A 15138-nucleotide genomic window follows, 5' to 3' on the forward strand; every position below is an offset into this window, starting at 1 on the left:
GACATCAGTTCTGGTATTCCACAGGGCTCGATTCTTGGTCCTCTGCTATTCTCCCTGTACATACTGCCATTGGGTGAACTCATTACCAATCACGGAGTCAATTTTCCCACTTCTACAACATTGCTTTTAATTGATCTTTTTTTGTTTTGTTATTCATGTCCTCACTGTATTGCATTACTGCTTGTTTTTTAATGTCGTTGCCTTGCTTTTCTTTCTTTTTACCCATTGTTCTGTAAAGCACTTTGAGCTGCATTTCATGTCATGAAAGGTGCTATACAAGTTTTATTATTATTATTATTATTTAATCCATTACATTATAGTTAAGTTAAGGGTTATTTAATCCATTACATTATAGCGCCCAGTCGATTTATAAACACGGACCACTTTTGCAGACGGACCGGATGTTGTTGTGAATGTGTGTGTAGCAGCTAACGATAGCCACACCGCTCTAGAGTCGATCGACAACAACGGGAGGTAAGAATAAATCTATCGCGACTAGTGACTGGACAGCGGAGGGCCGTCTAACACAGGATTTTTTTTAAATAATTAGCCGGGATGATTTAGATCGCGAGTTATTAATGTTTTAAGATTTCCGTTGTCGTCGGCTAAACGGGGGGGGGGGGGGGGGGGACATTTTCGATGTCTCACAACATAGAGGATTGCACAACAGGGCGCTCCTAGACTGTGGAGCGATGCGATCCGTTTTCATATCAATAAACGTCGTCACGGGGTGTTTTAACAGTCTTTGTATTGAGTTGTGCTTGAAATGTACTGTAATTCTGCAAACTGTTAATAAGTTCATTAATCAATCAATCAATCAAAACTCACGTTGAGACTTGAGTAGTAGGACAGAACTCCGTTGTTGCACAGCGTCACATACTTCTTCTTCCACTCCTTGTTGAGGGAGCTTCCACTGCGCTTCAGCAGCGGCCCCTGGTGGTGAAAGAACAACATTTACTCCATTAAACGCTTTTCGTGTTTTTAAGAATCATGTTATGCTTTAGCTGTTGAAAAATAGCAGTGCTACGGTACTATGAATTTGTAGCTATTTTTGAAAAATTGTAAAAATGTGGCGCAAAGTTTTGAATGTAGAACGAATTAAAACACATGGCATGGATGCAACTGGGACGTATCCACAGTGATGTATCCCATGTCATCTGGGATTTCGGGTCTCGCGAACATCATATACCCCTCACTCGGGTGACCCAGCCGGGGTGATCAAGTCCCGACTTACGTCCCAGTATAGCTACCGTCGATCAGTCCCATTTCGGGATAAGACCAGGGCCACACAATCCGTTAGAACCACTCCAGAACTACCACAACATATTTTCAGATGGGGGTCGGCGGCCAAATACAGGTCATTCTGGCGGGTCCTCGACATGAAATAGTTTGAGAACCACTGATATAGAAACACAAGGTTTTTCAGAAAACTGCCAGGTTTGTAGAATTGTCCTCAATTCTCTGCTAAATGCCTACATTGTAAACTGTAACCAGAACAGGGTTTCTCTACATTGTAAACTGTAACCAGAACAGGGTTTCTCTGTAAACTGTACCCAGAACAGGGTTTCTCTGTAAAATGTAACCAGAACAGGTTTTCTCTGTAAACTGTAACCAGAACAGGGTTTCTCTGTAAACTGTAACCAGAACAGGGTTTCTCTACATTGTAAACTGTAACCAGAACAGGGTTTCTATACATTGTAAACTGTAACCAGAACAGGGTTTCTCTGTAAACTGTCTGTAACCAGAACAGGGTTTCTCTGTAAACTGTAACCAGAACAGGGTTTCTCTGTAAACTGTAACCAGAACAGGGTTTCTCTACATTGTAAACTGTAACCAGAACAGGGTTTCTCTACATTGTAAACTAACCAGAACAGGGTTTCTCTACATTGTAAACTGTAACCAGAACAGGGTTTCACTACATTGTAAACTGTAACCAGAACAGGGTTTCTCTACATTGTAAACTGAACCAGAACAGGGTTTCTCTACATTGTAAACTGTAACCAGAACAGGGTTTCTATACATTGTAAACTGTACCAGAACAGGGTTTCTCTGTAAACTGTAACCAGAACAGGGTTTCTCTGTAAACTGTAACCAGAACAGGGTTTCTCTGTAAACTGTAACCAGAACAGGGTTTCTCTACATTGTAAACTGAACCAGAACAGGGTTTCTCTACATTGTAAACTGTAACCAGAACAGGGTTTCTATACATTGTAAACTGTACCAGAACAGGGTTTCTCTGTAAACTGTAACCAGAACAGGGTTTCTCTGTAAACTGTAACCAGAACAGGGTTTCTCTGTAAACTGTAACCAGAACAGGGTTTCTCTACATTGTAAACTGTACCAGAACAGGATTTCTCTGTAAACTGTAACCAGAACAGGGTTTCTCTGTAAACTGTAACCAGAACATGGTTTCTCTGTAAACTGTAACCAGAACAGGGTTTCTCTGTAAACTGTAACCAGAACAGGGTTTCTCGGGAGCCAGTCGTACCTGCTTCATTGGGATGGAGCGCCCACTGCCCAGGTCACTGAGGTCACCCTTACAGTCCAGACTCCTCCTGTTGGTGTCACTGCCTCTCCGGCCCTGTCGGACACACACACACAGACACACAGACAGACAGACAGACAGACAGACAGACAGACAGACAGACAGACAGACAGACAGACAGACAGACAGACAGACAGACAGACAGACAGACAGACAGACAGACAGACAGACAGACAGACAGAGCATATGGTTAAAACATGCCTTTTCCACCTAACCGGTTTTTTACACATTCACTCAATTCAGAATTCCAATTTTGGAGATCTGGCTCATGGACTAGAAACTGGTTCTGAACGGAACTGGTTGGGAAGAACAGTGTTATATAGTGTAGTAAAGAACAGTGTTATATAGTGTAGTAAAGAACAGTGTTATAGGCTATAGTGTAGTATAGAACAGTGTTATATAGTGTAGTAAAGAACAGTGTTATATCGTGTAGTAAAGAACAGCACATACTGTGAATCTGGAGGTGCGTCTTCGAGTAGCGCTGCGGGCAGCGGGACCCCCTGGCGGACCCGCCCCGGGGGGGGTGGGGCTGTCCCCTCCCCCTCCTCCTCCTCCCCCTCCTCCTCTCAGCGTCCTGCTGCAGATCTCCCTGTGAGCTATGACCGGAGTGGACGGCAGAGACGAGCTGTAGTCACTGCTCTGACCTCCGTTACTCTGGAGGGGAGAGAGAGAGAGAGACTACTGAAAACTACTAAAGCTCTTCCCAAATCACAGAGTTCTCCACCATCATGTCAGTTATTCCGTGGGACGATAGAGGAGAGAGCTACTGTACGGCCTGTAGGTGTCCATGTGTTTAGTTGTTTATAGCTACTGTACAGCCTGTAGGTGTCCATGTGTTTAGTTGTTTATAGCTACTGTTACGCATGCCTGCCCAAAGCATCAAATATTTCTTTCTCTGGAAGTGTTTTTCAGAATGTAACGGTGCTGTCACTGTTCGGCACAGTGACTTGCTCACTCAAGTCCGCTTCAGAAAATTGATTGATTTATTGATTAATTGATTGATTGATTGATTACCTGACCAGGAAAGCCTCCTCCTGACACGGGGGTAGACTCTCCGGAGTGGGAGGGGGAGTTGGGCAGTGATTGACAGGCGGCCAGCAGGGCGGCTTGCTTCTTGGCCGTCAGGATCTTCTGCGCGGCTGAAAACACAGAAAACACACCATCCCATCCTTAGAAACACTGTTTTTAGCTACAGAAAACACACCACCATCCTTGAAAACACTGTTTTTAGCTACAGAAAACACACCACCATCCTAAAAACACAGTTTTTAACTACAGAAAAGACACCACCATCCTTAAAAACACTGTTTTTAGCTATAGAAAACACACCACCTTCCTTAAAAACACTGTTTTTAGCTACAGAAAACACACCACCATCCTTAAAACACCGTTTTTAGCTACAGAAAACACACCACCATCCTTAAAACACTGTTTTTAGCTGCAGAAAACATACTACCATCCTAAAAACACTGTTTTTAGCTACAGAAACACACCACCATCCTTAAAACACTGTTTTTAGCTACAGAGAACACACCACCATCCTTAAAAACACTGTTTTTAGCTACAGAAAACACACCACTATCCTTAAAAACACTGTTTTTAGCTACAGAAAACACACCACCATCCTTAAAACACTGTTTGTAGCTACAGAAAACACACCATCCCATCCTTAAAAACACTGTTTTTAGCTACAGAAAACACACCACCATCCTTAAAACACTGTTTTTACCTACAGAAAACAAACCACCATCCTTAAAAACACTGTTTTTAGCTACAGAAAACACACCACCATCCTTAAAACACAGTTTTTAGCTACAGAAAACACACCACCATCCTTACAAACACTGTTAGAAAACACACCACCATCCTTAAAACACTGTTTTTAGCTACAGAAAACACACCACCATCCTTAAAAACACTGTTAGAAAACACACCGCCATCGTTAAAAACACTGTTTTTAGCTACAGAAAACACACCACCATCCTTAAAACACAAAAAGAAAAAAAAAAGTCTCTTTCATGATTATTTCTCGCGCAAGTTTTTCTCGCACTATCGAGGAAGCGCAAGTTTTTCTCGCGCTATCGAGGAAGCGCGAGTTTTTGAAGAAAAAAGAGGAAAGAAAATAAGAAAAAAAATAAAAACTTGCGCTTCCTCGATAGCGCAAGTTTTTTTTTTTTTCTATTTTTTCCTAGCGCAAGTTTTTTTTTTTTTCTTATTCTTTTTCCTAGCGCAAGTTTTTGTTTTTTTTCTTATTTTTTTCCTATTTTTTCTTATTCTTTTTCTTATTTTTTCCTAGCGCAAGTTTTTGTCTTTTTTCTTATTTTTTTCCTATTTTTTCCTAGCGCAAGTTTTTGTCTTTTTTCTTATTTTTTTCCTATTTTTTCCTAGCGCAAGTTTTTTTTTTTTTTCTTATTTTGTTCCTATTTTTCCTAGCGCAAGTTTTTGTTTTTTTTATATAAATAGGAACAAAAAAAAAAAAAAAAAAAAACTTGCGCTTCCTCGATAGCGTGAGTTTTTATTTCTTTCTTATTTTTTTTATATTTTTCTTATTTTTTTTCCTTTTTTTTTTCCTTTTTTTTCCTTTTTTTTTTCCTTTTTTTTCTTTTTTTCCCCCTTTTTTTCTTGTTTTTTCATTTCCATTTCTCGCGCTATTGAGGAAGCGCAAGTTTTTCTCGCGCTATCGAGAAAGCGCAAGTTTTTCTGTAGGACTATTTTTCTGATTATTTTCTTATATTTTTTCTGAAAGATTTTCCTATTTATTTTCTGATTATTTTTCACACACACACAAATAAGTCTGGGGCCGAGTCCACTTCAATTCGGCACAGAGTCGATCACTCTCTGCTGATTTCTGATCATCTGCACCTTTGTTAAATTGACGCACACACGCACGCACACGCACACACACACACACACACACACACACACACACACACACACACACAAACACAAACACAAACACACACACACACACACACACACACACACACACACACACACACACACACACACACACACACACACACACACACACACACACACACACACACACACTCCTCTCTCTCTGTTGCTCTAATTAATTAGTCTCATGTCACGCAGCTGTGTCTAGATTATCCCGGCGGATCCTGCCGGGAGCTGTCTATGCCATAGAAAGCATAGGTGGACCCCAGGCTAGTGCATACATGACCTGATCCCAAATATGTCACGTGATGTCTTGTGATGTCACAAGGCATGACCATTGACCATATATGGAGGCGTGGGGTGACGGACGCACGTTTTCATAGTCAATTAATTCATCTTAACTATCAAGTTTTAATTTATAGGTTTTGGCAAATGGCCAATCAGGTTGAGGGACGTCATTTAGCTGTTGTAGATAATGACATCATGTGATGACGTCACAACACCAGCATCACAGCCGTGTAATTTCCCTATAAATTAAAATGCTTGTTAAACAAAGCGTCATTCAGCGACCCGTACTAGCAAAGTGACCTATCTTTTAAGGTCTGATTGACTGGAGCAGGAGCTGCTGCGTGAAATGTTTCACTGGACGATACATCTGGAAGGAGAACATAGGAAGGACCAGGCTGCTGCTGTGGTGGTCGGACACCAGATCTACTGCTTTGGAGGAGACGGAAACCCGAGAGGAAGAGATCCCACTGAAGTGTTCGTCTTCAACACAGTGTCTTTACGCTGGAGGGAGTTGACCCCTGCAGTGACCCCTAAAGAACCTCACCTTGAGGTTCCTTCCAGGCGCTGGGGCCACACAGCTGCTCTGATTGAAGACACCGTCTACCTCTGGGGAGGGCGGACTGACCAAGGTCTCTGCAATGTTCTTTATGTATTTGATGTCGACGGCCACATATGGTTCAAACCCAGGGTGTCTGTGTCTGGTACTGTTCCAGAGGGGAGGTGGGGCCACTCAGCCTGTGTGTTGGGGAAGGTCATGCTCATCCATGGAGGATGGACCCAGCTGACTGGATACACTAATGACATCCACAAGTTGGACAGCAGCACAATGGTCTGGTCTTTACTTAACAACAGCGGAACTGAACCACCTGCCTCAGTATGTCACTCTGCCACCATCATCGGGACAAAGATGTTTGTATTTGGGGGCTGGAGGGGCTGGGGTCAGTTCTACAACAACATCAGAGTGTTTGGCACAGAGACCATCGAATGTATGAACACACCTTCTCTACAGCTTCTACCAGGAAAACGCTGTGATCATTCAGCCTTTGCCTACAATGGAGAGCTGTACATATTTGGTGGCTACAACGATAACCAGGTCTTCAATGATGTGTGGAAATTCAGTCCAGAGACGTTCTCCTGGAAGAAGGTTGAGCCCAAGGGGAAACGCCCGTCTGAGATGTATAGTATGTGCTGCTGCATGATTGGAGATCATGTTATCCTCTTTGGAGCACGCGACATACCAGGTGACCTCTATGTCTTAGACGTCAGTCCCAGCCTCAAGACATTATGTAAGCTTGCAGTTATTCAGTACGGTCTGGACCAGTCTGAACTCCCACACAACATCAGGAGGGAACTGACAGCCATGACTAGTCAACGTGTTGACCCTGTCAGACATCAGGAGGGAACTGACAGCCATGACTAGTCAACGTGTTGTTGACCCTGACAGACATCAGGAGGGAACTGTCAGCCATGACTAGTCAACGTGTTGTTGACCCTGTCAGACATCAGGAGGGAACTGATAGCCATGACTAGTCAACGTGTTGTTGACCCTGTCAGACATCAGGAGGGAACTGACAGCCATGACTAGTCAACGTGTTGTTGACCCTGTCAGACATCAGGAGGGAACTGATAGCCATGACTAGTCAACGTGTTGTTGACCCTGTCAGACATCAGGAGGGAACTGTCAGCCATGACTAGTCAACGTGTTGTTGACCCTGTCAGACATCAGGAGGGAACTGACAGCCATGACTAGTCAACGTGTTGTTGACCCTGTCAGACATCAGGAGGGAACTGATAGCCATGACTAGTCAACGTGTTGTTGACCCTGTCAGACATCAGGAGGGAACTGATAGCCATGACTAGTCAACGTGTTGTTGACCCTGTCAGACATCAGGAGGGAACTGACAGCCATGACTAGTCAACGTGTTGTTGACCCTGTCAGACATTAGGAGGGAACTGATAGCCATGACTAGTCAACGTGTTGTTGACCCTGTCAGACATCAGGAGGGAACTGACAGCCATGACTAGTCAACGTGTTGTTGACCCTGTCAGACATCAGGAGGGAACTGTCAGCCATGACTAGTCAACGTGTTGTTGACCCTGTCAGACATCAGGAGGGAACTGACAGCCATGACTAGTCAACGTGTTGTTGACCCTGTCAGACATCAGGAGGGAACTGTCAGCCATGACTAGTCAACGTGTTGTTGACCCTGTCAGACATCAGGAGGGAACTGTCAGCCATGACTAGTCAATGTGTTGTTGACCCTGTCAGACATCAGGAGGGAACTGACAGCCATGACTAGTCAATGTGTTGACCCTGTCAGAGGGAACTGGCAGGCATCCACCCATCCATCCATCCATCCATCCATCTTCAACCGCTTATCTGTAGTCGGGTCGCGGGGGCAACAGCTCCACCAGAGAGCTCCAGACTTCCCTCTCCAGAGCAACATTAGTGACTTCCTCCTGGGGGATTCCGAGACGTTCCAAGGGCCAGTGAGTCGATGTGTTTCCTCCAACTGCGCCTTGGGTCTCCTCCCAGTGGGACGTGATCCTTCCTAGGGTCTGACCTCCATTAGTGGATGAAGCTCCTCTTCCTTCAGCTAAACGGCTGCAAAACCAAATACATCCGTATTGGCTCCTCCCCCGTCCCCCCCACTACCAGATCCTCTTGTTTTTATTTTTATTTATTTTTATTTTTATCCCATTATTATTTTTTTCACCCCGTGTAAATTATCTGGACCTATAGATAGTTATTACTTGCGCAAGCAGAGCGCGTTATTGTTATTGTTAATATTATTACCGTCAGTGAAGACTCTGTTGACATTGAGTCCGTACGTAGCACAGGTCTCATAGTAGGTGCATCGGCGGACGTCTGAACACAGCTGTCTGGCTCTGATGTCATCGATGACCCGATGGTTACAGCTGCTGATCTTATCTATAGAATAACAGTAACAACACACAGTGACACAATACATAGACTTGTAACTGATCTTATCTATAGAATAACAGTATAACACAATACATAGACTTGTAACTGATCTTATCTATAGAATAACAGTATAACTCAATACATAGACTTGTAACTGATCTTATCTATAGAATAACAGTAATAACACACAGTATAACACAATACATAGACTTGTAACTGATCTTATCTATAGAATAACAGTAATAACACACAGTATAACACAATACATAGACTTGTAACTGATCTTATCTATAGAATAACAGTAATAACACACAGTATAACACAATACATAGACTTGTAACTGATCTTATCTATAGAATAACAGTAATAACACACAGTATAACACAATACATAGACTTGTAACTGATCTTAAGAAAGACAATGCAGGATCTTTGCAAGAGAATTGATTGGAAAAAAAAATGTTTGCTGCTGTATTGAAAAGAAAATGAGAGAAGAAAATTAAAAGAGAAAATAAATCATCTGTGTCATTTGCCTGGAAAGTTATTTTGTGTTTAACAAATCGTCAATAATCGTGACCTAGTATCGTAGCTCTGAATCATATCGTGAGTTGAATGAATCATTACATAATACACTTAATACACATTAGGTGTATTAGGACCTCACCTTGTGTACCGACCACTATGAAGGAGACCTCACCTTGTGTACCGACCACTATGAAGGGGACCTCACCTTGTGTACCGACCACTATGAAGGAGACCTCCTCACCTTGTGTACCGACCATTATGAAGGAGACCTCACCTTGTGTACCGACCACTATGAAGGAGACCTCACCTTGTGTACCGACCACTATGAAGGAGACCTCCTCACCTTGTGTACCGACCACTATGAAGGAGACCTCCTCACCTTGTGTACCGACCACTATGAAGGAGACCTCACCTTGTGTACCGACCACTATGAAGGAGACCTCCTCACCTTGTGTACCGACCATTATGAAGGGGACCTCACCTTGTGTACCGACCACTATGAAGGAGACCTCACCTTGCGTACCGACCACTATATGAAGGAGACCTCACCTTGTGTACCGACCACTATGAAGGAGACCTCACCTTGTGTACCGACCACTATGAAGGGGACCTCACCTTGTGTACCGACCACTATGAAGGGGACCTCACCTTGTGTACCGACCACTATATGAAGGAGACCTCACCTTGTGTACCGACCACTATGAAGGAGACCTCACCTTGTGTACCGACCACTATGAAGGGGACCTCACCTTGTGTACCGACCACTATGAAGGGGACCTCACCTTGTGTACCGACCACTATGAAGGAGACCTCACCTTGTGTACCGACCACTATGAAGGAGACCTCACCTTGCGTACCGACCACTATGAAGGAGACCTCACCTTGTGTACCGACCACTATGAAGGAGACCTCACCTTGCGTACCGACCACTATGAAGGAGACCTCACCTTGTGTACCGACCACTATGAAGGAGACCTCACCTTGTGTACCGACCACTATGAAGGAGACCTCACCTTGTGTACCGACCACTATGAAGGGGACCTCACCTTGTGTACCGACCACTATGAAGGGGACCTCACCTTGTGTACCGACCACTATGAAGGGGACCTCACCTTGTGTACCGACCACTATGAAGGGGACCTCTCCGACGGTGCGGTGGACACTGAGCTGGTTGTAGTTTCGGTAAACCTCCTGGAAGCTGGCCTCGTTCTCCAGACTGAAGACCAGGATGACGGCGTCCACCCAGCCCGCAAACTGAGGAGGAGAAGGAGAACAATTAAGCAATAAGCCACGAGAGGTCCCAGCTTACCGGGTATTTTACACTGGCTGGGGGCGTAGGCAGACCCGACGCGCAGCGGAGGGTCCACTTAAACCTCGAGTGGCTTATTGCTTTTCTAAAACGGTTACAAACATATAGCAATATTAACTAGAGCTGGGACTCGATTAAAAAAATTAATCTAATTAATCAGAGGCTTTGCGATTAATTAATCTAGATTAATCGCATTTTAATCGCATATCATTATTTGACCCGAGAACAGTGAGAAAGCATTTTTTTCAAATGGATTTTGGTATACTAGTGAATCAATGAATAGTGAATACATAAGTTTAAGCAATAAAACATTGTTTTTGTAATAGTAATAGGGGTAATAATTCTTTATTGAATAATTACACACAACTGTGCTGTAATCCACGCTACCATCGGATAGCCTTTTAAATCCTATTTCCAATCCACGGGGACAAGCAAAGTGATCTCAGCGGCTTCCCCCAGTCTGGTGAACTGTCTACGGTTTCTGGTGGTGTTATTGTCTGAAGAGGACACGGACACTTGGTGCGCAGGTCCCTCTGAAAACTGTCCAGTGACAACGTTCCGCGGTGAAAGAAATAGTGCGATGATAGTGCATTAATTTTTCTGTAGTTAATTAATCGCAATTAGTCCCGGCCCTAATATTAACCTAATAAAACTATTACATTCACAAAAGTAGCTACGCTTTGCGCCACCAGAGCGAGCGAGCGAGCCAGAGCCACAACACTTCCTTGTTGTGCTCAACAGACGCCCGCACGGCATGTGTTTGTAAAGCAATCAAGCGCTCCCCTTCCCCAGGTCAGCTACAAGGCTGCAGGATGATACAAAGTGATTGAAGGAGTGGGTTATCGGTGGAATTTACACTGGTCACGTGACGGTAACTAGCCAATCAGAATGAAGTATTGGGACTACCCGTTTTAGAATCGCATCTTTACGATGACCGCGTTCATTTCACCGCATGTTCGACCGCATGTCGAACCGCATGGTCGACATGCGGTTATAACTTTTCGCCGCATGTTCGATTTTTGCAAAACACTATTTTTGGAATAAAATGCCACAAATCATCCAATTGCCATCCAAGGGGTGAGAAGAAAATGTCACCCTTTTCACATTGGCCTATTATAGCGCCACCAGGAGGCCACAACCTGACCTGGCCCCTGGTGGAGACCTGTCCCTATTATAGCGCCACCAGGAGGCCACAACCTGACCTGGCCTGGTGGAGACCTGTCCTATTATAGCGCCCCCTGGTGGAGACCTGTCCTATTATAGCGCCCCCTGGTGGAGACCTGTCCTATTATAGCGCCACCAGGAGGCCACAACCTGACCTGATTATTAGTGTTACCTGTCCGTCTGGCAGTCCAGTCTCTTCACGGATGACCAACAGATGGCTCTGACCGTCAATCAGCACCTCCTTCATGTACTGGCCCCCTGTCGCACGCACACACACACACACACACACACACACACACACACACACACAGGTGATAGTTAGTTGGTCAACACCCGTTACTGAACAAACAAAGCAAGCTGTGTACGTTCTGAGTCTAGTGGAGTGGAGGAGTAGAAGCGGCACCCCAGAGCTTCTATTTTGAAGGAATCTCGGCGCTGATTGTGTTAACCCATTTAGGCCTGAAAAAAGTCTTCTAAATCCTGACAGTTTTCTGAAATACCTCATGTTTCTAGGCCTATATCACTCAATATTTCATGTCAAGGACCCCAAAAATGATCTCTAATTGGCCTCCGACCCCCATCTGAAAATATGTTGTACCAGGGACCCCCCATCTGAAAACATGTTGTTCCAGGGACCCCCCATCTGAAAACATGATGTTCCAGGGACCCCCCATCTGAAAACATGATGTTCCAGGGACCCCCCATCTGAAAATATGTTGTTCCAGGGACCTCCCTAGAAGCAAAGATTTGAGTTAAAAAAATTGTTCTGAAAAAATATATTCCAAATTTGAGGCACATTTTCACGATTTTTCAAAAATAGCAGACCTACAAGCTCGTAGCGCGCCACCGAGTGGCGCGCTACGAGCTTGTAGGTAGCTATTTTTCAATAGCAAAATTATAACATAATGCTTAAAACACCAAAAGGGGTCCCTGCCCAAAATGGATTAATAAACCTAGAGCTCTGATTGTGTTAATAAACCTAAGAGCTCTGGCCTTTGGACCACGAGGTCGTGGGTTCGATCCTGGGGCACGCCAAGCAAGTAAGTGCGGGACGTACTGTGAGCTGATGGTATAGGTGTGGCGCTCCACCCACACACACACACACACACCACCCTAGCTAATGTAACCATGCTGGAACACACAGGCACGCGCACGCACGTGCACACACAGACACACACACACACACACACCTGTCACCCTCACATCTGACACTTCAGACACTGGACTATGTCCATGAGCATGTGGCAGCCTGCTCTTTCTCCCCCTCTCTCCCTCTCTCCCTCCCTCACTCCCTCCCCCTCCCTCCCTCCCCCCCTCTCTCTCTCTCTCTCTCTCTCTCTCTCTCCCTCCCTCCCTCCCTCCCTCCCTCCCTCCCCCTCTCCCTCTCCCTCTCCTTCTCCCTCTCTCTCTCTCTCTCTCCTCGGTTGACCTGAGGAGAACAACAGAGCTACATCCAGATCCAGCTGGTGTTGGAGATTACTTGGTGGTCCGACGGACTCTAGTATGGAGGGTGTTAGTTAATCTGAAGTCGCATTGACTCTAGTATGGAGGGTGTTAGTTAATCTGAAGTCGTATTGACTCTAGTATGGAGGGTGTTAGTTAATCTGAAGTCGTATTGACTCTAGTATGGAGGGTGTTAGTTAATCTGAAGTCGTATTGACTCTAGTATGGAGGGTGTTAGTTAATCTGAAGTCGTATTGACTCTAGTATGGAGGGTGTTAGTTAATCTGAAGTCGTATTGAAAAATTCCAAATATTATCAAAGTATTCCGGAGACACCCCTGGCTGGTCCTGGACTAGTGGACTAATAATAATAATAATAATAAAACTTTATTTGTATAGCACCTTTCATGACATGAAATGCAGCTCAAAGTGCTTTACAGAACAATGGAGAATAACAAGCAGTAATGCAATACAGTGAGGACATGAATAACAAAAAAAATAAAATAAATAAAAGATCAATTAAAAGCAATGTTGTAGAAGTGGGTCTTGAGCTGAGCTTTAAAAATGTCTACAGAGGCTGCCTTACGAAGGTACAGTGGGAGCTTGTTCCATGCCGACGGCCCGTAGAAGCAAAAAGCTGCTTCCCCATATTTTTTAGTTGCCATTTTTTTAGGCAAAGCGAGTAGGCCAGCAGTGGAAGACCTTAGGGGCCGGTTTGGGACATATTTAGGCAGGCAGTCATGTTGGCAGGAAGGTGCGAGACCATTGAGAGCTTTATAGACAAGTAAAATAATTTTAAAATCAATCCTAAAAACAACCGGAAGCCAGTGCAGTGATGCCAAAACTGGAGTAATATGTTCTCTCATCTTAGTTCTAGTTAAAACTCTGGCTGCTGCATTTTGGACAAGTTGTAATCTGTCAGTTGTTTTCTTAGGCAGTCCTGAAAAAAGTGCATTGCAGTGGACTAGTGGACTAGTGGACTAGTGCACTAGTGCACTAGTGGACTAGTGGACTAGTGGACTAATGCACTAGTGGACTAGTGTCCACTGGAGAGAACCCCAGTGGAACAGCAACACACACACATCCAGACAGACAACAGGAGCAGAACTCACTCTGCAGGACGGAGCAAAGACTCACTGAGCCGTGAAATGGAATTCATCATTTCCCCAGTTCAGCACCATGGACAGAGTGTATTCAGCACCATGGACAGAGTGTCTTCAGCACCATGTACAGAGTGTAATCAGCACCATGGACAGAGTGTATTCAGCACCATGTACAGAGTGTAATCAGCACCATGGACAGAGTGTAATCAGCACCACGGACAGAGTGTATTCAGCACCACGGACAGAGTGTATTCAGCACCATGGACAGAGTGTATTCAGCACCACGGACAGAGTGTCTTCAGCACTATGGACAGAGTGTATTCAGCACCACGGACAGAGTGTATTCAGCACCACGGACAGAGTGTATTCAGCACCACGGACAGAGTGTCTTCAGCACTATGGACAGAGTGTCTTCAGCACCACGGACAGAGTGTCTTCAGCACTATGGACAGAGTGTCTTCAGCACCACGGACAGAGTGTATTCAGCACCATGGACAGAGTGTATTCAGCACCATGGACAGAGTGGCTATAGCACAAATGGCTATAGCACAAATGGCTATAGCACAAATGGCTATAGAACAAATGGCTATAGCACAAATGGCTATAGAACAAGTGGCTATAGCACAAATGGCTATAGAACAAATGGCTAAAGAACAAATGGCTATAGCACAAATGGCTATAGAACAAATGGCTATAGAACAAATGTCTATAGAACAAATGGCTACAGAACAAATGGCTACAGAACAAATGGCTATATAACAAATGGCTATTTTGTTATGATTTACATCTGGCACAAAACATTTTCGGACATAAAATATATCGATATATATGAAGCTGCCAAAAGTTTAATCACAATTAATCCTGTGAAACAGCTCCCCCCCCTCCCTCTCCCTCCCTCCCCCTCTCTCCCCCTCCCCCTCTCTCTCCACCTATGGTTTA

At 44.5% G+C, this 15138-nt stretch overlaps 1 protein-coding gene and 1 long non-coding RNA gene across 2 annotated transcripts in view; both read right to left on the minus strand.

Annotated features, from left to right (window-relative positions):
* The window catches only part of LOC310863116, a 367874-nt gene that overhangs the window by 207493 nt on the left and 145243 nt on the right, over positions 1 to 15138 (minus strand). The gene's annotated exons all lie outside the window — the stretch shown is intronic.
* LOC310863734 (arf-GAP with GTPase, ANK repeat and PH domain-containing protein 1-like) overlaps positions 1 to 15138 on the minus strand; it is a gene marked incomplete at both ends in the record, with an annotated part of 37849 nt that overhangs the window by 17550 nt on the left and 5161 nt on the right. Inside the window, 7 exons of the mRNA XM_083772229.1 lie at positions 829 to 933; positions 2489 to 2581; positions 2996 to 3199; positions 3560 to 3684; positions 8529 to 8663; positions 10294 to 10435; positions 11827 to 11912. Coding sequence (XP_083628355.1) covers positions 829 to 933; positions 2489 to 2581; positions 2996 to 3199; positions 3560 to 3684; positions 8529 to 8663; positions 10294 to 10435; positions 11827 to 11912 — 890 coding nt within the window. The remainder of the gene's footprint in view (positions 1 to 828; positions 934 to 2488; positions 2582 to 2995; positions 3200 to 3559; positions 3685 to 8528; positions 8664 to 10293; positions 10436 to 11826; positions 11913 to 15138) is intronic.

Source organism: Protomyctophum parallelum (assembly GCF_964188405.1).
Source record: "Protomyctophum parallelum genome assembly, chromosome: 8".
NCBI classification, from domain to species: domain Eukaryota; kingdom Metazoa; phylum Chordata; class Actinopteri; order Myctophiformes; family Myctophidae; genus Protomyctophum; species Protomyctophum parallelum.